The sequence below is a fragment of the Mus pahari genome, chromosome 10 (assembly GCF_900095145.1).
Source record: "Mus pahari chromosome 10, PAHARI_EIJ_v1.1, whole genome shotgun sequence".
Lineage (NCBI taxonomy): Eukaryota > Metazoa > Chordata > Mammalia > Rodentia > Muridae > Mus > Mus pahari.
In genome coordinates, this window is record NC_034599.1 from 57,687,453 (window position 1) to 57,712,986 (window position 25,534).

The following is a 25,534-nucleotide window of genomic DNA, read 5'->3' on the forward strand; positions in this document are numbered from 1 at the left end:
GAGAGAGAGAGAGAGAGAGAGAGAGAGAGAGAGAGCAAGAGAGGAGGCTGGAGAGATGGCTAGCGGTTAAAAGCACTGACTGCTCTTCCTGAATTCAATTACCAGCAACCACATAGTGGCTCACAACCATCTGTAATGGGATCTGATGCCCTCTTCTGGTGTGTCTGAAGACAGCTCTAATTGTACTCATATACATTAAATAAATAAATAAATCTTTAAAAAAACTAAACAAGGGCAGGAGAGGGTAATGAATATGACCCAAATATAATATATACATGTTACATGTCACATGTACAGGTCACAATGAGATCCAGTGTGATATATAGATAATATATGCTAGTGAAAAACATTTTTTGAGACAGGGTCTCACTGTGTAGCTCAAGCTGTCCTGGAACTCACTCTGTAGACCAGGCTGGTCTCAAACTCAAAGATCTGCCTACCTCTGCCTTCCAAGTGCTGGTATTAAAAAGTGTGCACCACCACTGCCCAGTATAAAAAAAAACATTAAAAAATAATTTATTAAGTGGAATGTGATACATGGAGTCCTGGGTTCGATCCCTAACACCATATAAACAGTATGTACTAGGTAGGCTCCACCAGGAGGATCAGCTGGACAAAACAGGCATATCCTGTATATGGGGGAGGGGAAAGGAGAGAAAAGGAAACGTTTTGAATTCCTACATGTGCTCAGCAGCTTCATTCAGTGAGTCAGCTCTCATTTCTCCAAACAAATTTCCTACATGAAGCACTTAAATTTTTTTCACATGCGTTCTTGTGTGTGTGTGTGTGTGTGTGTGTGTGTGTGTGTGTGTGTGTGTGTGCAGGTGCTATGGCAGCCATGTGGAGGTCAGAGGTCAACTTGCAGGAGTCACTTCTTCCACCATCTGGGTTCTCAGGGTTCAAACTTGGTGGCATTCGGGCTACAAGTACCTTTGCCCACTGAGCAATCCTGGCAGCCCCACCCGGCATTTTGAAGCCTGCTGCACTTCACCCATGATTTAGGTAGAGTTGGGAGGACACAAGACTACCTCAAAAATAACTTTACCCTAGTAAAGCTCAGATGCCCCGGGATGAAGATGAAGATGTTTGCACTTTTCCATCCATCTCTGCCACTTTTTCCAAGCAATCCGTACAAGTTGCTTTTCCTGTCATGTTACTCTGGCTCTGACCACCAGGGCAGTGGAAACAGAATCGACGGCAGGAGGGGTCAGAATTGTCTTGATCCTGAATATGACACTTGCTCTGGGTATGTGCATGTGTGCGCACATGATTGATTGATTGACTGGGACACTCTCCGGAAGTTTGATTGCCTGTAATACTTTTATCTATTGTGACTTACTGCACTGTCATTTATTTATCATTTAGCTTGTTTATATGGTGATTTCCAAGTCCTCAGTGTTGAATGGAGGTTCTGATCCTGGGACGCTGGTTGTTATACACAACTTCAAATCTGGCCTCCTTGCTTTGTCTTCCCGGTGTCCCTCGTGTCCCCACATACCCCTATCCTTGTCCCAGCCATCTGCTTCCCTTTCCCAGATGGTCCAGCCTCAGGTCTGCTTCCCTTTCCCAGTTGGTCCAGCCTCAGGTCTGTCTGGTGGCCCAAACTCACATTCCAGGGCACTGGCCCTGTCCTCCAGCCCCTGCTCATCCCGACAACTCTCTTCCAGAATCACAGCAACTCAGACGTGGTCTCCATCATCTGCAACTTGAGGCTGGCCCCCAACCAGGAGACCAGCTTCTACCTGGTGGGGAACCTGTGGCTGACATCTCTAAAAGCAGTAAGTTAGACCCTCAGCAGGACTGGAAGGAAGGGAGGAGGTGGCTGTGGGGGGAGTCTCCCACCTGGGGCTGCCTGAGAGGGGGACAGAGGCTCCCAGAGCCGGCTCTGAAGAAGGCCCTGGTTGTACAGCTCAAGTACAGGTCTATGAAGATCACAGTCAACGCCGCCTTGCAGAGGCAGTTCCACAGCCCCTTCATCTTCCGAGAGGAGGACCCTAGCCGCCAGGTGAGCTCCAGGGAGTCCTCCCCTCTGAGAAGAGGGGAAAGCCAAGGTGGGGGCTGGGAGATGGTTCAGCTAGTATAGTACTTGATGTGCAAGCATGAAGACCTGAATTCTATGCTCAAAACCGGGGCGGGGGGAGGAGAGAGGAGACAGGTGTGGCTGTTTGTAATCCCAGCATTCAGGAAATGAAGACAGACCCTTGGTCTTTTCACTAGCTAGCCTAGCTCCAGGTCAGTGAAAGACTCTCTATTAAAAAAAAAAAAAAAAAAAAAAAACACCCGCAAAAACACACACACATACATATACACACCACACCACACACACACACACACACACACACACACACAGCAGACCAGCAAGAGCCCTGACTCAGGCATTGGCATGGTACCTCAGCGTGCCAGACTCTGTGCTGTGGGAAAGAATAAAGAGACACCCGTGTGTCTCACAGAGTTTCACACAGAGGATACCGAGACCAGACACTCACATCCATGAACCTAAGGGTGGCTCCCTGATTGGCCGCCCCACAGTGACGTTGTCTCGGGCTTGCTGGTGGCGTCTGGACTTGCACCCCTCTCTTGCCTGGGGACTCAGCTCTAAAGGAGTGGAGGCAGCAATGGGTGTGGTAAGGGGGCGGGGCGGGGTTTAGAGGCCTCGGTGCTGGGCTCTCTTTTAACTAGACAAAACCACATAGGCCAGCATTACCTTGACTTCAAGTCAGAGGAAACGAGGTGAGGCTCTGGGAAATAGCTACTGTCCTAAACATTAGTGGGATCTTAGAGAACGTGTACACAGGGCAGTTGGGAGTAGGACTTTGCTGCCCCCTACCGTCCATATCTCAGAAGTGCTGGTTGAGCTGTAGGCTCTGGCCACCATACTTACGAACCTCAGGAGATACTGGGTTAAACAAACGGGGTAAAGGGGAAGGGGAAAAAGACAGGCTTGGCAAAGGGACACCATCAGGCCCACTTTCAGTAACTGCACCCTTCCAGGCATAGGCCATCACGGATCAAGGGATTCCCTGAAGCTGTTCTCCGGGATTCTCCTGAGAACTGTGGTAACTGAGGGTCAGCCCCACATCCTGGTGGTCTGTCCCACCCTGGGGCCCCAGCCTAAGCCTTGAATCTCCTGACACCTCTGCCTCCTTTCAACCATGTGCTTCTTCATTCTGCATGGGATGGGGGTCCATCCCTCTCCCCCCCCACACACACACACACACAGCCTGGGCAGCAGATTCATAAGCAGTTGAACACAGTAGTAACCAAGCATGGGCGAAGTCAGGAAGTGCAGCCATGCTGAGGGAAGCAGACGGACAGAGTGGCCAGGGAACCGGTTCTGGAGATGGCCCTGTGCAGTAATTATTCAAAAATGTGTCAAGTTTCAGGAAGCCCCTCCCCCATTAACCATCCCTCTCCCCACATGAGAGAGTGTCTCTGTTTTGTTTAGTTTTTCTGGTTTTTGAGACAAGGTTTCTGTATAGCCTTGGCTGTCCCAGAACTCACTCTGTATACCAGGCTGGCCACAAACTCAAAGATCTTACTGCCTCTGTCTCCCAAGTGTTAGAAATAAAGGTGTGCGCCATCTCCCCTCTTAGGTGAACTTTCTAACTATAAAAAAAAAAAAAAAAAAAAAAAGAAAAGAAAAAGAAATCCTATTGTACTGAGTGCATCCCTTGTAGGGAATCAGTGGCCCAACAGATGGTTATGTAGTGCCCAGCATGGCTAGGTCTGTGGGCAACGAAGGCAGCACAAAGGCCCACCCAGCCTTTGGGGCTGGAGCAGAAACCATGGAGGGGTTGAGCCCTGTGCACATGCAAGCAGACCCACCTCACACCTCGAAGGCTCATCCCCTGCCACTGTCTCAGAGGGAAAGCTGAGGCCTTTCCTGTGTGAGGTGAGGCCTGGGTAGTGACCTGTCCCAGTGTTGCCTAATGGCTGTTTCTGCCTCACTCCGGGCTCTGGGGATGGAGCAGGGGGCCAAGCCGAGAAGTCCCACTGTGCTCAGGCCACCCATGGCAGTGTTCTGTTTTGTTTTCTGGCTTCTTTCCCAGAAAGAAATCCACACTCAAGAGTGAAATTCAGATTGAGTGACCACAGTTCGCTCAATTGAGTTCTATACAAGGAGTTTGGGGAGCATGTGTAGATATCTGGGGGAGTCGGTCACTCAAGGGCAGAGAGAACAGTGCCATGGTATCACGGGAAAGCATGAGCCGAGTGGGGGACAGCGGATGAGGTCAGCAAGGTGAGAAGGACCACTTCCCTCTAAATGCCACGAGAAGATGTGAAGAAGATTCTGAGCAGGGGCCGCCGCTCTGTCATCCGCTCTGTCATCCGAGGGAAAGTGTCTCTCATGCTGCAAGCTGAGGACAGGCGGGGGGGGGGGGGGGGCGGGGCGGTGAGACCAAAGTAGGGAGGCTGATGCAGACTCCAGCAACATCTGACAGGACCAGAGCCAGGAGGCAGGAGGGCTGGCCATGTTCTAGGGGTTTCTGGGGTAGAATGAGATGGTTTGCTGATGGACGCCATTGGATGTAAAAGGATGGCAAGCTGGCATAAAGAGGGTCACCATGGGCTGCTAGAGTGTTACCATGGGCTGCTAAGGAAACCGTGGTGGGAACAGGTCTGGAGGTGAGGGGGTCAGTCAGGTGGACAGCTGGATGATCCAGAACCTGGAGTGCAGAGGAAGACAGAAGTGAGCGCAAGGTGGAGAGCATGGTGAAAGCCACCTGATGGGGCACGTTCACCGGGTCACTAGTGGCTCCCACAGCACCCAGGTCATCCTTCATTTGGAAAGAAAAAAGTCTGAAGAGGAACGGAAATAACCCAGGCTGAGCTTATTTTCTTTTTAAAAAACATTTATTTTATTGTTTAAAAATGTGTGTGTGTGTGTGTGTGTGTGTGTGTGTGTGTGTGTGTGTACACATGTGGAAAGGTGCTTGCAGAAGTTAGAAGAGGGCATCAGATGCCCTGGAGCTGGAGATACAAGTGCTTGTGGCCTGCCCAAAGCGGGTCCTAGGCAGTATGCACACCATCTCTCCAGCCTCCTGTCTCCTTTTCTTTCTCCCCTCTCTTCTCTCCCCTCTCCCCTCCCTCCCCTCTCTGCTCTCCCCTCTTTCCTCCCCTCCTCTTCCCCTCCCTTCCCCTCTCCCTCTCCCCTCCCTCCCTCTCCCCTCCCCTCCACTCCTCTTCTCTCCCCCTCCCATCTCCCCCTTCCCCTCCCCCTCCCCCTCCCCCCCCCTCTCTTCCTTTCTTTCTGAATCAGGTTCTTATAAAAGAACCTGATTATAGTCCTAGCTGTCTTGGAATTCACCATATTTTTTGTTTTGTTTTGCTTTTGTTTTGTTTTGAGTCAGGTTCTTTGTAGTCCTGGCTGTCCTGGACTTCACTATGTAAACACCACACTGGCCTAGATAGAGCCCACAGATAGATGTACCTGCCTCTACCTCCCAAGTGCTGGGGTTAAAGTCGTGTACCACTGTGCCCATTTTTTTTTTCTTCACCTAAGTTTAAAAGCAAGTTGAGGGCTTGGTGTACAGCTCTGTTGGAGGAACGCTTGCCTGGCATACACAAACCCTTGAGCTCAACCCCAGGACCATAGAAATCAAGAGTGTAGATGGCACCCACTTGAGAAGTGGAGACAGAAGGGTTGGAAATTCAAGGGCTAGGGCTAGGAAAATACCTCAAGTGTTTGCCTCACAAGCATGAAGGCCGGGTTCATCTCCTGTGGAGAGCAGCTGCACATGGCCGTGCACACAGGTAAACCCACAGCTGGGAGTCAGAGATGGGAGACTCCTGGCACTGGCTAGCCTGGGGCTGGCTAACCTGGCGCTGGCTAGCCTGGGGCTGGCTAACCTGGGGCTGACTAGCCTGGGGCTGGCTAACCTGGGGCTGGCTAACCTGGGGCTGGCTAGCCTGGGGCTGGCTAACCTGGGGCTGGCTAGCCTGGGGCTGGCTAACCTGGGGCTGGCTAGCCAGGCAGTCTAACCAGATCAGCCAGCTCCAGGGTCAGCGAGAGGCCCGGTCTCAAACAGTGTTCTGGTGGAGAGTGACTGAGAAGACACATGATGTCAACCTCTGCCCACTACATGCACACACGCACGTAAACACTTATACCCTGCAATAAAAACTAATGTTTAGGGAGCTGGAGAGATGGCTCAGCGGTTAAGAGCACTGACCGCTCTTCCAGAGGTCCTGAGTTAAATTCCCAGCAACTACATGGTGGCTCACAAGCATCTGTGATGGGACTTGATGCCCTCTTCTGGTGTGTCTGAAGACAGTGTACTCACATTCATAAAATATATCTTTAAAAAACAAACAAACTAGCTGGGCGTGGTGGCGCACGTCTTTAATCCCAGCACTCAGGAGGCAGAGGTAGGCAGATTTCTGAGTTCGAGGCCAGCCTGGTCTACAAAGTGAGTTCCAGGACAGCCAGGGCTACACAGAGAAACCCTGTCTCGAAAAACCAAAAACAAACAAACAAACAAAAAAAACCCACCACCGCCAACAACAAAAAACTATGTTTAAAAAGCAGTTCAACAATTAACATGTAAAGAAAGGGAGTTCATGACATCAAATGAAAGCAAGGTGGGGTCAGGAAAGGGAATAGAGGAAGGAGGGGGCAATGCAATTTTAATCTTAAAAATTAAATAAGTAAATATATTTATATTTAAAAAGGTAATTCATGGTCATCATTGGCTACATAGCAAGTATAAGGTCAGTTAACCCTAACCCCCACTCCCATCAAAAGGAAAGGATGGAAAATGACAATTGGAACAGCTTCCTAGGGCTCCGGGGCACAACCCTAAGTTCTCCAAGTGACCCTGGGGCTCGAAACCACACCTGCACACACCAACGCGGGGGTAATGGTAGAAATGAGGACCGGCCAGGAGAGCTGTCAAAGAGTAGCGGTCATGGAGAACCAGGGGGAGCCGACAGCTAATGCCACAGAGAGCATGGCTCATGGCGCCCATAACCCCCACCCCACCCCGTTCACGAAGTTAGAGGTCAGCTGGGCAGAACTAGCCGTTGTGAGACCTGGCCAGCTGGACCACCTGTCCCTCCCCACATCTTCCAAAGGAACAGATGCAGCTCTACCCTGCAGATGTGCCACCCTCTGCCCTGGGCAATTGTGACAGTATTGCCCTGGCCCCCTCCACTTGCAGGTCACATTTGAGATCTCCAAGCAAGAAGACTGGCAGGTCCCCATCTGGATCATCGTGGGCAGCACTCTGGGGGGCCTCTTGCTGCTGGCCCTGCTGGTCCTGGCACTGTGGAAGGTAAGGCTCCTGTAGGTAGGGACAGGAACAGTATCCCTGTCTGACCTCTAAGTTCTAGACGTGTGCTTATGTTCCACTCTCCATCCCTGGGAGCTAGCACTGCAGACTCCTCCAAATGCTTGCCTGTTGCCATGACACCAAACCCCTTCCACAGCAGACAAGACTAGTCCTGCCAGCAAAGGCCACTCACACTGTTTCCAAGCCTGTAGGGTTCCTCTTACCAGATTTTTTTTAAAGGTCTAAGCAATAAGACTGCACAAAATCTCCTTCATCTCTGACCCTCTGGCTAAGAACTCGGGGCTCAATCTCCACTCAATCTCATCTGCCACAGATAAAGTGAGGGAGGCCCCAAGAGGGATGTTAACTAGGGTTGGGTGACCCAGCTTGACTTCTTGTCCCCTGGCCCAGGACTTCAGTCCACATACTGAGTAAGGGAGTAAGGGTACTGAGGGTGAGCTGGGGGTATTTAGGGAAGCCCTCTTAGGGAGAAAATCTGTGGGGCTAACAGAGGAACGACAGATGACACCAATGTTGCCTAGCCTGTCTACCCCTCACACTTTCCACTTTGCCTCCCCACAGCTGGGTTTCTTTAAAAGTGCCAAGCGCAAGAGGGAGTCTGGCCTAGGCCCCATCCCCAAAGAGCTCAAGTGAGGATCCAGAGGAAACTTCAAGTTGTCAGGGGCCCGACACCAGTCCAGGGGTGTGCAGGCCTGGGCCTGTGGCCTCAGAGCTGGAGCTAAGAGGACACACATGGACTTTACATTGAGTTCATCTCTGGAGCAATGGCAACTGATCCCTGTGAGATGGACCTCAAGCCCATGTTCGGAGTGACTTCTCTACTAGAGGCTGAAACCTCCAGTACAGATCCCTAAGGACTAAAAGGGACCCCTCCAAGACTCACCGGAGGCCTTCCCCCAAGGCTCTGTGGAGGGAATCTGCTGCCCCAAACACTAAGGTGCTAGGGTTTTGTTATCTTGCCCACCTCTGAAGAAACTCAAGGGGAAGCTAGCAAATACAAGCCCACTGTGCACACCCTATCTGGACCTATAGCTTCAGGACTCCATGGCCCGGGAGCATAACCTCCGCACCTCTCACCCTTGCTCTTGGTTCCCAAACCACAGCCATCCCTTCTCCACAGACAGACCCCAAAGATCTCCATGAGCGACCCAGAGTTGTGTGGCTTGATATGCCAGCTGCAGACCAGTGGTGGAAACACATCTAGGGACTGTGCCAAATGGACAGGTGGGAATCAGGATGCTGGGTACCTCCCAAACATCAGAAAGCAGCAGAGCTCTCCAGCAGTAACCACCACCCACTCAATCCTGCTCTCCAGCCTCCCCCACAGCTCCTCTCAGTAGCTTTGGTTGCTAGGCAACTCGTGCTAGGGAGCCGGAGGATGATAAAAATCCGTGGCTCTCCGTACCCACTTGTCTGACAACTGCAGTTTGTCCCTGGCAGATGCACTGTGGTAGGGAGCCTCTGTTTCTTGCATCAGCACCTACACACACACACACACACACACACACACGCGCGCGCGCGCACACACACACACACACACACACACGCCTCCCAGCCATCAGTGTGTGGGAGAAGGGCTCCTGTAGGGGGCGCTGTGGAGGGCCTTCTTGGCATGCACTGAACAAAACCCATGCAAGGAACCTCGGAATCTTAAACCTCAGAGGCAGATAGGCATCTCACCGGCCAGCTCTGGGATAAGCCCCAAGGACAAGGGGCATGCCGGATGCCCAGCAGAGTAATTTATGCCTTAACCTTTTGTTGATATGGAAATGGACACATCAATGTTCCCTGTCATCTGTTTCATCTGAACAATGTCATCTGTTCCCCTATGCAGTACAACCTTTACTGTCAGAAATATATTTAAGAAAATGTTCTAAACGGTATTTAAAAACAACAGACATTCCACTCTGTGACAGAGCAAGGCTGCATTCTGTTTTAAAGAAGAAAGGGAGGAGGGTGTCTGCTCGGATCTAAAGGTTGGGGACAGCCTTGTCCGTTATACAGCCAGCCTTCTCCCAAGGTCTACCTGGCCTCTCTTGCCGTGACATCTCTGCATCTCGGTAGTGGGCACTGCTCACCCCACCACTGCCACCCACCCCATCTTTGGCCAGGGGCTGCCCCCACTCAGGTTCCCCGACCCTCCAGGCTGGGCCTTCAGTGCTGACCCTCCCACACACGGACTTAGGCCGTTCTCCAACCAAAGCATCTCCATTCTATGCTCCTACTGGTAATTCATTTTTCACAACCCTAACAAATAATTTAGAAATTATTTGTTTTTTTTTTTAATTTAATGTGTGTGTGTGTGTGTGTGTGTGTGTGTGTGTGTGTGTGTGTGCACGCATGTAGGCATGTGCACATAGGTGCACAAGGTGGCCAGAAGAGGGCAGTGCAACCATTTTCCACAGCAAAATCAAGACTCAAACCAGGAATTTCATCTCCCCAGTTTCAGAAGGGCTAAATTGAAGGACAAAGGTAAACCAAGCAAAGCTAAGCCCTGCGCTCAGAAACCCACTTCCCGTTATCTAATGGAAAATCAGTGGTCTCCTACATGGTCACTGGTGAAGAGAACAGACAAGCCACACTAAAGTCTTGACTCAACAAGTCTTATCTCCAACACCGTCAACTCTCACAGGAGCGCTGCTTCAGGAGGCCTGATGTCGACGGGTTGGCATAGTTTTGGAAACTGACACTTGTGCTTCTGATGCTAAACTGCACTAGGTGCAGCCTCTGGACTCCCATCCTGTCATGTCCTCTGCCCACAATCGGCAGTGAAATTCCTAGTGTAGTGGCATGGTAGCACACACCTGAATCCTTGAACTGTGAGGTGAAGGCAGGAGACCAAGCTCACCCTCCTTGACATAGCAGTTCAAAGAGGACCAGAGGCTGAAGGAAGGTGAGTTTACAACCAGCCTGGGCTTCGTAAAACCCTGTCTCAAGAATGAAACCCTGAAGCCAGTCATAGTGGCATACACCTTTGATTCCAGTACTCCAGAGGCAGAGAAAAGTGGATCTCTCTGAGCTTAAGGCCAGCCTGGTCTACATAGTGAGTTCCAAGACAGACAGAGCTATGTAATGAGACCCTGTCTCAAGAGAAAAACAAATAAAACCAAAAAATCAAAATAACGAAAAAGGAAACACTGTGGCTCACAGGTGGGAGTTAATAACTATGTTCTAGCTGCTAACTCATTACAATTATTTGCAGTCAGGGGTGGTACACACCTGTACTCCTAGCACTTAGGAGGCGGAGGCCTCAAGTTCAAGGCCAGCCTGAGCAATACACTGACACCATCTCAAAAAAAATTTTTTTTGAAATATTGATCATATAGCCCAGAGGTTCTTAGCATATGCAAGGCCCTGAATTGAATTCTTCAATCCCCAGTACCACTATATATGTATATATATATATATATATATATATATATATATATATATATATATATATATATATATATATATATATATATATATATATATATATATATATATATATATTGAAATTAACAGGAAATAATAAAACCTAAAAATGATTCTTTGAAGGAAGCACATGTCCAACAACACTCTAATAACATGTGTTGAGTCCCTGTGGTCATTGGATATGTAAATAAGTCTGCAGTAAAATCAAGTATGGATGGCTTCTATACCCAGTTCATCACCAGTGCTGGGGGCAGGGGCAGGAAGGGGATAGGTTCTGTTTCATGGCTGTCGGGATTTCTCAGGTCTCGGCTTGCTGCCTAGTGGAGGAAACAGCTACAAGTAGCTGAGAAGCAGAGGGGCAAGACATGCCAGTGTGGGCTTCATGTGTGCCCCAAGAACACTCCCATCATGATGGGGAAAGCCTCAGAAGAGTCAGAAGTAGAGGGTCAGCCCTGCGTAGACTTGGGAGAAACCTTTGTAATATTCTGGGGAGTGGGTATCATATAGCATCCCTCAGTTGCAGTGTGCTATGAGCTGAAAGGAGGAAGCCAGTCAGGAACGCTTCTTCCTGGCACTAGATGATGAGGCCTGTTTGTTCAGAGGACAATGTGTGCCTCATGCCTCACAGGGCAGGTTGTCTGGGCTGAGCTTCAAGCTGGTCCCAGAGTGGCCTCAGTAAGGATGCTGACTCCTAAGTGCCCACCTGGGCCTCACAGGTCCAAGCTTCTGTGAGGTAATTCTAAGCTCTCACAACTAGCCCTATAGAACCACCAGCTTTTGTTAAAAGCCCCGGGAGCTGTCCTTCTGGTGCACACAGTGGGTGTTATTTGTGCTAAGAAAGATGGTTGTTCTTGGGAGGGACACATACAGAGAAGCAGCAGAGCGGGGCCACACGTGAGCATTGTGAGATGGTAGACCCTCACCTGAGGTCCTCAGACAGACTGCTGCCTCCACTGTCACTGCCACTGGATAAGAATTACTCAGAATAAGTAAGACACTGGAATTGAGTCAGTCCCTCTGGCTTCAAGGCCCAAGATGCCAGTGTGTGACATGCCTCTTTCCTGGCATGATGAGTCACTGCCCATTTCAACCAGACAAGGGATAGTCAGGTCTCTCTCCCTCACAAGGTACATCTGTAGTTAGCGGGTCCCTCCTATCGGATGTAGGAGAAAAATCCCATCTGCTCTGCTGTATGAGTACACAGTTTAACAGACAGACTAGAGGGTCCAACTCTAACTCTGTCCCCAGGTGAGACGATACGACCTGGGCTTTGTGTCACATTGTAGTCCTTTAGAGAGCAGGTACTGCAGTTGAACCTAGTCTTGTCATGTCAGTACACAGATGTTACCTGAAACAAAGAAAAACACGCTCTCATGTCTCAAAGCTACTGGAGTCTTCAGCCCGATGACACGGCAAGCATCGAGAGGGAACGCATCGAGAGGCATCCCTGGTCTCGGAGGAGTACAGCACCATGGGCAGGAGACACAGAGCCCACTTCCAACCCTGAGTCTTTGTGACCAGGGATTAAATCCTCAATTATAAAATGAAAGGTTTCTGGGGCTGGAGAAATGGCTCAGTACTTAAGCACACTTACTGCTCTTCCAAAGGACCCAGTTCCCAGCACTCACACAGCAACTCACAACTACCTGGAACACCCTCACACAAAACACAATACACATAAATTATTTTCTACAAAATGAAAGGGGTGCACTGAGAGATCTTTTCGATCTATAGGCTAGGATGCCCACCCCAAATCTAAGTTTGAGCCTCTAATATAAACACTGAGAAGTAAGTATATAAAATTATAATAAATGCAGGGCTGGAGAAATGGCTGTGATTAAGAGCTCTGACTGCTCTTCCAGAGGTCCTGAGTTCAATTCCCAGCAACCACATGGTGGCTCACAACCATCTGTAATGGGATCCGATGCCCTCTTCTGGTGTGTCTGAAGACAGTGACAGTGTGCTCATATACATAAAATAAATAAATCTTTAAAAATATATACAGAAAAAAAAGAAAGAAAAAAAAAGAAAAAACAAAAATATATATATATACAGAGAGAGAGAGAGAGAGAGAGAGAGAGAGAGAGAGAGAGAGAGAGAGGAGAGAGTGAGTAATATATTTATTATACCTGAGAAACAGAGAAGGGAAGAGGAGGAGAGGAAGAGGAGAGAGAGGAGGAGGAGGAAACTGAAAGAAGAATTAGACCTTGTACCGCTGGGGATGTGGCTGCCAAGTGCTTGCCTACCATGCACCCAGACTTGGATTTGATTCCTAGCACCACAAGAACTGACCGGATGTGGTGGCAGCATATACCATCATCCAGCACTTGGCAGGTGGAGGAGGAGTAACAGCTCAAGGCCGTCCTCAGTCACACTGAGTTTGAGGAACCCAGGCTTCCTGAGACTCTGCTATAGAGTTGTGGAGAAGCTTAGAGCTACGAACCTGTCTTTCTTAATAAATCCACTGACCTGGTGCTACACACAATGATTCTTTTTTAAGATTTTTAAAGTCATCTTAAAAACATCAAGTGTTGGGCTGGTGAGATGGCTAAGCGTTTAAGAGCACTGACTGTTCTTCCAAAGGTCCTGAGTTCAAATCCCAGCAACCACATGGTGGCTCACAACCATCCATAACAAGATCTGACTCCCTCTTCTGGGGTGTCTGAAGACAGCTACAGTGTACTTACATATAGTAAATAAATAAATCTTTAAAAAAAAACAAAACATCAAGTGTTTTTTGTCATGCACCATGTACATGCCTGCTGCCCTCAGAAGCCAGGCTTTGGGTCACATGAAGACTAAGGTAATAAGGCTTATGAGCCACCACTGAGGGACCTAGGAACCAAACTCAGGTGCTCTGCAGAAGCAACAAGTGCTCTAAACTGACGAGCCTTCTCACCAGCCCCAACAAAATCATCTTTTGGGGAGGTCATTGAGATGGCTGAGGTAAAAAGAGATGCCAGCCAACAAGCCCAACCGACCTGAGATGACTCACTGGAGCTTTCCTGGATTAAAGAAAACCACCTCCTCTAGAAAGCCCTCCCGATTCCACACACAAGTAAATAAATGTGAAAAGGCTTCAATTAATATATATGTATTGAGACAGGGTTTCTCTGTGTAGCCCTGGCTGTCCTGGAACTCACTCTGTAGACCAGGCTGGCCTCGAACTCAGAAATCCGCCTGCCTCTGCCTCCCAAGTGCTGGGATTAAAGGCGAGCGCCACCATGCCCGGCCTCAGGCTTTAATATTTTAACACACAAATGACACCAGTGTTCACATGGAGAAACAGGCATATGACAATGAAAAGGCCACTTATCCCTCACATTAACACACAGAGATGAAAAGACAGTAGCCTACCTAAAAGCACTTGGCATTTATCTGCCAGGCATTTTTGACTGTCTCATTGGATCATCCCAGTGCAAGTTAGATAATATTATTGTCCCAATTTACAAGACCTAAGGCTCATGCAGAAGTACCTCCCACACAGCCACAGCAGGAATAGGTCAGTCCTCAGAGCTGCTTGTGCTTCCAGATCAGCACAGGGTAAAAGGAACTTAGACCCAACTGCCTTGCAGTAATTTACTTTTAAATTCAAACCTATGGAGAATATTTCTTTGGTTACCTGAATACTTCTGTTATTCCTGGTAGGTCAAATTTTAAACCAGGGAGCTGGAGAAATAGTTCAGCAGTCGGGAGTGGTCTTGCAGAAGACCTGGGCTTGATTCCCAGCACCCACACTAGAGGGCTCACAACTTCAGGTCCAGAGGATTCAGCACCCTCTTCTGGCCTTCCTGGGCACCTCTATGAACACACTACACACAATTCACACAGGCACACACCCATACATATAAGAATTTAAAGTCAGTCTCTTTTTAAAACTTAAACCGCGGGTGATGGTGAGCACGGTAGTGTGGGGCAAGAAGACTGCTGCTGCCGCCCGTTCAGATTCATCCGACGCCTCCATGCAGAGTTTGCTGCTGAGCGGAACTGGGAGCAGTTCCACCGGCCTCAGAACCTGCGGCTAGCCTTGGTGGGAGAAGTGGGCAAGCTGGCAGAACTCTTCCAGTGGAAGTCTGATGCAGAGCCTGGTCCTCAAGCATGGCTGCCAATGGAGAGAGCAGCCCTTCAAGAGGAGCTTAGCGATATCCTCATCCACCTGGTAGCATTAGCAGCCCACTGCCATGTGGATTACCTCAAGCAGTAATCTCCAAAAAGGACACCAACCGCTAACAGTACCCAGTCCATCTGTCCCGAGGTTCTGCCTGCAAGTACACTGGCTTGCCCCGTGGGACCATCTCTGAAAACCGGGCTGTGGGGCTGGAGACTCTGCCTCTGAGTTGAAAAACCAGGCTTCCACATAGAAATGTGGTGCTAATCTGGTTTTAAGTCTGGGCCCAAGTGTTTTCTCTCTCAATAAAATGACTTAAGGCACAAACAAAAAAACAACAAAAAAAGCACCTTAAACCAAAGGAGAAAGGAGGAAAGAAAAGTCATAAAAGCTTGTGAATTTCTAACAGAAAAAAACACACATTAAAAAGACATCTGATCTTGGAATGAAGACAGCCTGACAGGGAGGGTATGAAGCCCAGAATCCACTAAAAAAAAATTATGGTAAATCTGACAACATAAAAATGTAAAATCCTGGACCAGTAATATGGCTCGGTGGGTAAGGACACTTGCCCCCAAGCTGATAACCTGACCTCAGTTTTCATATGGCAGAGATTAACTGACTTCTCAAAGTTGCCCTCTGACCTACCCCCACCCACCCTCCAACACATATGATTTTTCTTCTTCTTTTTTTTTTTTTTTTTTTTTTTTTTTTTTTTTTTTTTTTTTTTTTTTTTTTTTTTTTTTTTTTTTTTTTTTTTNGTTTTTTGAGACAGGGTTTCTCTGTGTAGCCCTGGCTGTCCTGGAACTCACTCTGTAGACCAGGTGGCCTCGAACTCAGAAATTCACCTGCCTCTGCTTCCCAAGTGCTGGGATTAAAGACGTGCACCACCACGCCCGGCAAATGTACAGTTTAAATGTAAAGTTCTGATACAACTTTCTTAAAAATAACTGAGAAAAAAATTCCTTTTAAACTTCCACATAATTTCTATTGAAGTAATAGTAGCCATAGCCCAATCACGAAGGACACACAGTGTTAAAAGAGCACACATAAAAACCAAACAAAACCATTCTTCACTAACCACCCTGGCAAAAACTAAATGAGCTAACAGCTGGGCTCTGTCAACATAGGGGCAGGGAAGACAGAGGGGCTTCAACAGTCTGCCAGGACTGTAAACACACTTAAAGCAGAAGATCCAAGGCTAGCAGTGAGCATACGTAGCTGTAAATGGTGTTCACTACCATACCACTTAGAAAACTGAACATCTAAATACCCACCAATAAAAATCTGTGTAAACAGACTTTAAGACCAACCATAGACATGCTATGAAGTTGTATATTTTTAAATGTACATATGTGGAATGAAAACATGCTTGACATAATAAACATGAAGTCCATTTGCACTCTTCAAGTGAAAATAAATGTAACTTAAGGTAACAGAAAACGTATGGGAAGCTACTAAAAGACATTTTATGATTTTGTCTCTACAGAGTCCAAGTGGACATGGGAAGAGCTTAGCTTTACTATTTGAGCTTTTAATATAGGCTTCCACCCCACACACATATAACTTCAATAGCCCCTTTAAAAGCAACTCAACAAAAGATCTCACATCGAACAATAAAGACACAAACTTCAAGGTACTTTTTTTTTTCAAACATTTACTGAACACAACACCATTTTTCCTTTTACACAGCAAAGTTGTTAGTTTCAAATTAGCTGAGCCATTAGGACTGTCAATTGCCATGAAATCAAAGGTGATTCTACATGTCAAACTCAAGTTGAAGACATCATGCAATATATAAGTCACTGATAGGCCCCGGTGCAGTCAGCAAAGTTACTAAGCTTATTAAAGTCACATAAATGGCTTGACAAGAGCGCACGATAGAATGACATCACTGGCTCGAAGTAAACCACGGTGAATTACTAGACTACAACTATGTAGCTCCTCTGCACCGAGGACTGCAGGGTGCGGTGAACATTACAAAGTACAGGGTCCTGCCAGTAGGTTAAGGCCAGATTTTACTCCCCAGCTATGTACCTCTGAAAAGACTGGTTAGGAAAGCTGGCAGGGAGAGGTCCCCCATCTCTTCTCCTCTACCGATTACTGAGCAACAACAACAAAAGCCATGCACACATTTTACTATACCTGATAGGAAATAGGTGCAAAGCCTGCCTGTGTCCTCACCTGGCAGGCCTGCATCTTCACGCCTTCATTTTTCTGATGAGGCTACTCATCCCATGATTCACCCCTAAAGGAAAGCTGTAAAGCTATAATTTAGCAGTATTCACCCCTGCAGATTTATCAGTGACGCACTTCCCATAACCATCAAACTGCTGTCCCTTCCCTACACATTAACACAAAGGTACACTCCACAAACCTAGGACTAGAGACCACATTTACATTACATTTGTAGTAGTCAACCGATCAGCATTGTCACTATAGGATTTGTTCCAGATCCTGGGCTACTGTATGCCTGGCCCATCTCTGGCAGGTTTGCCAGAAACTTCAAAGAAAGCCCCTCAGTGTACTTAGGGGCTGTCAGATGATATCCAGAATGGAGCTGTGCACTTTCAAAGTATGAGCGCAGCTTAGAATCTGAACTGCAATCAGTTCAGAGCCAAAGGCAGAGTTGAGGGTTTTACTCTTTCCTATTCCCGTTGCAGTAAGTCATGAGAAGGGCGCACTTCTGTGTGCACCGACATCTGGGTAGCTGATAAGGTACACTTTGGATTTTTACAATTGTCAGGAGGCAGAGATACTTTAACCCGCCTACACAAGTTCAGTCATTGGCTTCTTCTCAGCCAACAGAGTACAAGCAGCACAAGTCCTTTGGCTTCCATAGTCCAAGAACATGGGTATTCTGCTGATTGGATTATCCAAAGCAACCTCATTTTAACCTGATACCTCAATTACAATGACCAACTCCTCTCTAGGACTTGAATTTTCAGAAATGTTTGTCTGAAAGTGTTGACTTTAGGGAGGTTTTAATCCCTTAACCACAGTTTATGTCAAACAATGCCATCATGCCTAAGTCTTCATAATCACCATTTAGCAACTGTTAGTATAATGAACTCAAAACCTCTCTCAGAAAATAGCAAAACCAAAGCTTGGCAGATGGGCCAGGTTGTTTTGGTTTGCATGTTTAAAGTTCCCACAGTGAAGAACCTCTGGGTGGTTGAGCTGTGATTATAATCAAGAGTGGACTGGAAAAAGCCAGAGTGTCAGAGTCAGCCACCCCTTCTTCAACAAGAGGATGGATAGCTTTGCTGCCCAGATTGGGGTCAATCACTGAAGTGTAAGGTTTTAATTCCTAACTGCATGAAAAGTGAAAAGCATCCTCCTGCACTCCTGGCTCATGCAAATTTATGTGACAATTTACACAAGTGACATGTTCTGGGGAAATCACTAACACTATCAAAGAAGGGTTCCAATTCAAAGCATGATTCTACCAATAACAAACATCAAATGACAGACATGGCTGCAACACACAACAGCCTAGTGAGCTAGCTACAATGCTACCACCTTTCACACCTATTTTTCTTTAAAAACAAAAGTTCATGGAACATTTGGCTGAGCATATTTTCGAAGAATTTTACCAAAAACTAATAAGGGGAAGGCCAGGCATGAGGCCACTTGCTCCTATAATGGCTTTATACAGGTGTTCCACAATGCAAATCTGGAGTGATGGTACAGACAGAATTAGACCCTCAGCAAGAGTGCACAGTGTGCAACTACACAACTAAACAAATCTATCTAGGTGTCACCACCAGCACCGTTCCATTCCCTCCACCCTCCTCAGCACTGTCTTCCCTCCTTCAAAAGCTGTCCTTAAATTCTACATCTGAATATGTATATTATTATTATCCTCATATATAAATAATGTCTTAGAACAGTGTTGGTCCTGGGTAGTGAAGGAGGAAAAATGTTTTTAAAACATGCAGTATTATCTGATAGATACTTTAAGTTTGGGTGCTTAAAAATCATATACATTAAAAAAAATGGAGCCAACTGAATACTAAGTTTCACAGCTATTCCTCACTGTCCTCATTGGGCCTTAGTGTCCGTAAAGGAAAGACCTGACCTGAGCCTGAGAAGAGGCAGGGCTGACTCACCTTGTGCAGTGTGTCATCTCTTCCAGACCACTAAGAGCTGCCAGAGCAAGGTAAATCAATATCGCCTTAAGTCACACCAAGAGGTGTCTAGGTCAGAAGTTCCCAAATCAGGGAATTCCAGCGCCTCCCTTTAAGCCATCAGAAGAGTCTTCCGTGTAAACTCTCAAGTTAGGAAAAAAACTAACACAAGGACACACACGAAGCACAACTACAGCCACTGCATCTTGCACCCTTGGAGCAGGAAACGTTAAGTCTCCTTTCCTGCCCTCTCCTGGAATTTCATTTTATGGGTATCTCTGTTTAAGGCCCTAGGTGCTGATTTTGGCTTGGTCACTTTGTACTACTCCAACTGCAACCATTCTCCTATGTTTGAAAAGCAATATCCACGGGTAAAGTATTTGTGAAATCTTACAGGTTGTTTAAAGTTTATATCTGAAGTTGTATCATGACAATGCTTTTCACTAAAGGAAAACACGAAGCTGCGGGTCTCCAAGTACAATACCATGCACTAGGGGTAGCTTAGGCAGCATTCATTTGGCACTAGAGGAAATTACAGGAACAACTAGTTTCACTTTCATTCTCATCCCCAGCATCAGGAGACACTGGTGTTCCTTCAACTTAAATTTCTGTGATGCTTAAGAGAAAAATCACAGAATACTCTTAAGCGTTGAAATGTTGCTGATTAAAAAAAAAAAAAAAAAAAAAAAAAGCAAAAAACCCAAAGACCTCAGTACCACATTCTGTGGTAGAAAATTCTATAGCTCTGAGATCTACCTTTTGTGTGGCACTGAGAATCATTTTCCTCATCAAATACTTCATTTCCTATAGCTTACTCCTGGTCTTCCTACACCTTACAATGGACCAAGTAAAAACATCACAAGTGTGTCCTCATTCCTTCTCATCTTACACCTAATTAGGGAGACACAAATGCCCTATGGAAAGGCAGTTTCCAATTTTTAAAGATACAACACACGAGGAAAGGGCTAGAAAAGGACGAAGTACAATGTCTAGCTATACTGTGACAATGTTTCATAATACAATGTGCTCCTTACTTAGGTCTGTGAACCAAATCAAAGGCATAAATGCAATTGAGGTCATCATTACATCAGAGACCAGAAGAATTCAAGCCAAGGGTGGAATCTAGCAATGTCCACAAGGTTGGGGTAAGATCACCAGTTAGAAGACACTAACAGACCACAATGATTTTCAGGAATCCAACTTTCCAACAATAACTGCACATAATTTTCAGATTATTAATCAGTAGCTAAGTGTTTCAAGTCCTCCTGATGTAAAATGTGCTGTATCGCTGCACACACACAGTGACGTGAGAGCCATCCGTGCAGGGCTTGAGCATCTCCCATTGCTCCCAGTGTTCCTCTTTAGTTCATTTTCTTCATGAAATCCTCAAAACTGCTGCACAGATGACATGCTGACATCAGCTTAACAGAAATACTTTTGTAGGCAGCTGTTTAAAACATCATCAATTTTAAATCACAAATGCCCCTATTACACAAAAAGCTTACATTCATTCTTTAAAAAAAAAAAAAAAAAAAAGAAACAAACAAATGTCCAAACACCTTCCAGTTACACCTGAACAGCGTGCTGCTCTGTTTAGTGTGCTGAACTCAATACCACGTGAGAAAAGAGGCACAGGGAACCAAGGACGATGGGCTGAAAGGATAGTGGAAAGAAAAGGAGAATTTACAAACACAGAATTCTACTGTCTGTGATTAAAGTCCTTTACTTTTTAGCACCACATTAAACGATTTTACACATCCAGTCACTTAATGAAATCCAACAAACTCTTCAAGAGTCCGGGGGATCTGGTCTTGGTAGTTAATGTCATTAGCCCGAACTGCTCGGGCAGCCAGGCACTTGAGGCTCATCTTCATCTGAGTTTTAAGTAGTATTTCAGACACCCCAGTTGTACTTTTGTCTAGCGGAGTTTTATTCTGCTTGTTTGTCATGTCGGTGTGAGCTCCAGCCTCCACAAGGCTGATGATGATGGAGTGCAAGGTCAGAAAATCACTGATGGGCCTGTTGTACTGGACGATAATGTGGAGAGCACTGTTCCCCTCATTGTCCACTGCATTTACCTCAGCGCCACAGTCCAGCAGGAGCTTTGTGACGAGTGCGTTGGGAAAGCTGCAGACATCGTTGGTATGGAAATCATCGACTGGTGTGTTCGAGTTGACAGCCAAGTGTAGCAAGGAAAAACCTTCCCGTGTTCTGGGGTCCAGGTGAACCAGGTTGTAGATCTGCTTGTTAATTCTGCACTGGTCTTCTTCGCTACACTGTGTCTTGGTGGAGATGCACACAAGGTACAGAAAGGTATAGAGGTTACACTCATAGTTATCCATGGCACTGTGGACGTCAGCATCGGAGATATTTTTAACTCTGTTCATGCTCTGCTCTATTTCTAAGACACTGCATCTCAAAACGCACTCTATGTCTGGGGCCTTCACAGCTTCATTGAGGTGTATCATCTGAGAGAAGACTTGAGCAAACCGAAGCAGATCCTTGTGGGTATTCCTATTACCTTTCTGCCTCAGGTGTAGTGCGTGGAGCCACAATTTGATGCACTGCTCGAACTCCATGTTATCAGCATAGACAGCCCCTCTATAAATGATGGGGTGGGAAACATCAATGTTGTCAGCACCTAAAATTCGTTCCCGAACTATAAGGCCCTCCATGTGAAGAGCATCTCTGTCTTGCCGAATAGCCTCCAACTCCTGTGGGTTCCTACACTCAGTTCTGTTCCCATAAGCATGGATGGGTGGGAGAACCTCTTTTTCAAGAATGTTGTCACCATCCTGAAACCTCTCCAACATAGCTAAATATAAATAGTGGTATGTCTTCATGATGTCATAGTTCTCCCGGTCATTTGCAAAGGAGGCACCCAAGAGCTCCAAGGCTTCAATCCGACTTCTGCGGTCACAATCAGCATGAGAGAGCAACAGTTCAACGACATCAGCTTTACAGCTTTCAGCAGCTACCTTCAGCGGTGTCATCCCATGGCCATTCACCACTATTGCAGCTCGCCATTTTATCAGTTCTTTCACAATGTCAATGTGACCAGCTTCGGCTGCGAAGTGCAAAGCTGTGGCTCCACAGTGTGCTTTAGCATTGGGATCAGCACGTTGTTCTAAGAGGTATCTGACCACATCAGTGTGCCCTTTATATGCTGCGATCATTAGGCAGGTGTTGTCATACTTGTTGGCAATGCTGATATTGGCATTATTTTCAACCAAATATTTCACAATGTCCAGTCTGCCGTCAAAGCACGCCGCCCGCAGTGGGGTTGAGTTAGTGACTGTGGTGTGGTTCACGTTGGCCCCATGGCTGACTAGAAGTTTAACAACTTCAAAATGCCCGGCTCCCGCAGCACACCACAGAGCAGTGGCACCGTCAATGACATACCTACACACAGAAAGTACAGTCAGTCAGACAGTAGGCTAACAGGCCCTGACATGCATTCACAGGCACTAACCAAAACTCCACTTTCCCAAACATTACTAAAGTATCAGTTAGAGTAGAACTAAAAACAAGTAATTTCAGCAAAGCACTAGTGTGGGATCAATATAATTATTGCTACTGTTTTTTCTAAAGTCGTGTTTTAACCTGAAGAATACTCTCTACTGGCAACAATACATTTCAGAAAACACAATAGAAAGGCTGAGAAGACTGGCTCACTGGGGAAAGTACTTGCTATGCAGGCATGAGGGTCTGAGTTCAAATCTCCAGAACACACTTAGTGACAAGAGTGGCAAGTGTCTATTTTTTCAGTCACTACTGTAGGATGGGAGATGACTACTGTGGGGTGGAAACAGGAGAATCCCTGAAGCTAATGGGCAGCAGGTCAGATGTGCTCAGCATCTAAAAACAAAGTAATCTGTCTCAAGGAGAAAGGTGAGGACCAATGCCAGGCAGACACAGCTTTAAAACCAGAAAAAGCAAAGCAAGCAAAACTGCAGAGGCAATGTCTGGAGGTCTATATGGTCTTTTTACCAAAGGTATGCTGACTCTTCAGTGGACATCATGACCTGCCTCTCTGTAGACCAAGGACCCCTCCAGAGTTCAGTTTTCCCGTTTAGAGAAACAGCTCCAGTTCCTACTTTATTTCTGTTTGTTGTTGTTGTTGTTGTTGTTGTTTTGAGACAGGGTTTCTCTGTATAGCCCTGGCTGTCCTGGAACTCACTTCGTAGACCAGGTTGGCCTTGAACTCAAAAATCTGCCTGCCTCTGCCTCCTGAGTGCTGGGTTATTTCTGTTAAGATGCTGCTTTAAGGAGAAAAAAAACAAAAAGCATGTGACAGCAGCCCTAAGATGGCAGTTCTCAACCTGTGGGTCACAACCCTTTTTGGCAACCCCTTCCTTCAAAAATATTTACATTACAATTCATAACAGCAGCAAAATTACAATTATGAAGTAGCGATGAAAATAATTTTATGGTTGGGGATCACCACAACATGAAGAAATGAATTAAAGAGTTGCAGCGTGCTGGGCATGGTGTCGCACGCCTTTAATCCCAGCACTCGGGAGGCAGAGGTAGGCGGATTTCTGAGTTCGAGGCCAGCCTGGTCTACAGAGTGAGTTCCAGGACAGCCTAGGCTATACAGAAAAACCCTGTCTCAAAAAAGACAAACAAACAAACAAACAAACAAAAACATCTACAGCAAACTACAGCAACAAGAATGAACAAGCTGGGTCATACAATGTTGTTACTGGCTTTTTAATAAGTGTGTTAAAGTTTCCTCTTACCCAGATAGCTCCAAATTAACTGAGACTGGACTATTATGTTTAACATGCTTTAAAGACACAACAACTGGGGGCTTGAGAGATGGCTCAGTGGTTAAGAGCACCGACTGCTCTTCTGAAGGTCCTGAGTTCAAATCCCAGCAACCACATGGTGGCTCACAACCATCTGGAATGAGATCTGATGCCCTCTTCTGGTGCATCTGAAGACAGCTACAGTGTACTTAGATATAGTAATAAATAAATATTTAAAAAAAAAAAAAAAAAAAAAAAAGACACAACAACTGAGCAGTGTTACTCTATTTTACTCCTCTCAACTAATCTAGCTACCTCCCAGCCAAAATCCCCAGATACTTGCATTTAAGGGCTTTCTCTGTTCAGAGCTGTTTTCTCATTGTGTCTCCTGAACTCTCCCCATGGGTAATCCATTTCCTCTCTTTCCTGTACCCATCATTCCCTGGCTGGGAGAAGTCCTACCCTATTCTCTGCCCTGTTCAATCATTGGCTGATCGGTTTTTCATCAACAAATCAGAGAATAAATGTGGAGCAATGCTTACACAACATTGAGGCAGGAAACACTTAGAATAAGGATTACAATCAGATATAGGGGAGACAGAATCAGGATTTGAATCTTTACACATACTGCTTCCCTTTGGGAAATGTACTGGGTGGCAGGATGCCATATGGAGATTTATGTGTTTTAGCCAGGCAGTGGTGGTGCACACCTTTCATCCCAACACTTGGGAGGCAGAGGCAGGTGGATTTATGAGTTCGAAGCCAGCCTGGTCTACAGAGTGAGTTCCAGGACAGCCAGGAGTATACAGAGAAACCCTGTCTCGAAAAAACAAAAAACAAACAAAATGTGTTTTAGCATGCAGTATCCCAAATGATGTGTTTGTATACTATGTGACTGTATATAGTCCTGAAGCAAATCATTACACACATGAACAGCAGGAATCAACTAGCATTTGAGAAACTACCCAGGCAACTCCCTGGCTGGACACTGTGGACACTGAGGCTACAGTTACCAGCTACTCACTGAGACACTCTTTTGACAAGTCCTTCCTTTCCCACTTTTCCTCCAGTCTCCTTTTCCTAATTTTAATTCTACTGATAATGGTTTCATGGAGCCCAAAAAAAGAAGACTTTTTGCTAAAAATATTTAGAATTACTATGCTAGAACCAGTAAGTACACCTGACAAATATTAGGACAGAGTGATGACCAAATAACTATTTACTAGGACAATTAAACACACCAAAAACCTATTAATGAGCTTCCACTACACAACTTTATATTATGACACAGATCAAATTACAGCCCTCACAAAGTGAGAGTACAACTCCCATAATGCCTCCCCAAAAGTCAGGTGTTATACTGCACATAGGGTGCCTCCCTAACTCTTTGAAATTACAGCTCTTATGAAAGAGGCTCAGCTCGACAGTGGCAGGCTGACCTGCTCTTCTGCCTTCTTCCATGTGGAAGGATAGCATTCTTCACCACAGAATGCAGCCCTTGTCAGACAACCAAACTTCCCTTCACCTTGAATGTCCCAGCCTACATGATATGGGAAATAAATTTCCACTCTAAGAATCAGTCTTAGATATTTTGTTACAGCAGTACAAAATGAACTAAGACTTTAGAAAAGCATAAATTAGTCCCAGTTAACATCACAAAAACACCCTCTATCCCTTTTTTGTTGAAAAAAAAAAATATTAGTCAGAAGTAATGGTGCACACCTTTGTCCCAGCAAACAGGAAGCAGAGGCAGGTGGAACTGATTTCAAGGCCAGCCAGGGCTACACAGTGAATGTGTACAAGTAGGCAGAAGAAAGGAAGAGGGAGAGGGAGAGGGAG

At 46.3% G+C, this 25,534-nt stretch overlaps 2 protein-coding genes and 1 pseudogene across 2 annotated transcripts in view; 2 read left to right on the forward strand and 1 right to left on the reverse strand.

Annotated features, from left to right (window-relative positions):
* Positions 1-9,164, forward strand: part of Itga11 (integrin subunit alpha 11) — a 107,300-nt gene extending 98,136 nt beyond the window's left edge. The window contains exons 27-30 of the mRNA XM_021206181.2: positions 1,668-1,778; positions 1,910-2,005; positions 7,161-7,274; positions 7,854-9,164. Of these exons, the coding sequence (XP_021061840.1) occupies positions 1,668-1,778; positions 1,910-2,005; positions 7,161-7,274; positions 7,854-7,925 (393 nt within the window). The 3' untranslated portion in view covers positions 7,926-9,164. The remainder of the gene's footprint in view (positions 1-1,667; positions 1,779-1,909; positions 2,006-7,160; positions 7,275-7,853) is intronic.
* Positions 9,165-14,589: 5,425 nt separating this feature from the next.
* Positions 14,590-15,067, forward strand: LOC110328362 (annotated as a pseudogene).
* A 1,387-nt stretch (positions 15,068-16,454) lies between these two features.
* Positions 16,455-25,534, reverse strand: part of Fem1b (fem-1 homolog B) — a 19,867-nt gene continuing 10,787 nt past the window's right edge. The window contains exon 2 of the mRNA XM_021206069.2: positions 16,455-22,346. Within this exon, the coding sequence (XP_021061728.1) occupies positions 20,711-22,346 (1,636 nt within the window). The 3' untranslated portion in view covers positions 16,455-20,710. The remainder of the gene's footprint in view (positions 22,347-25,534) is intronic.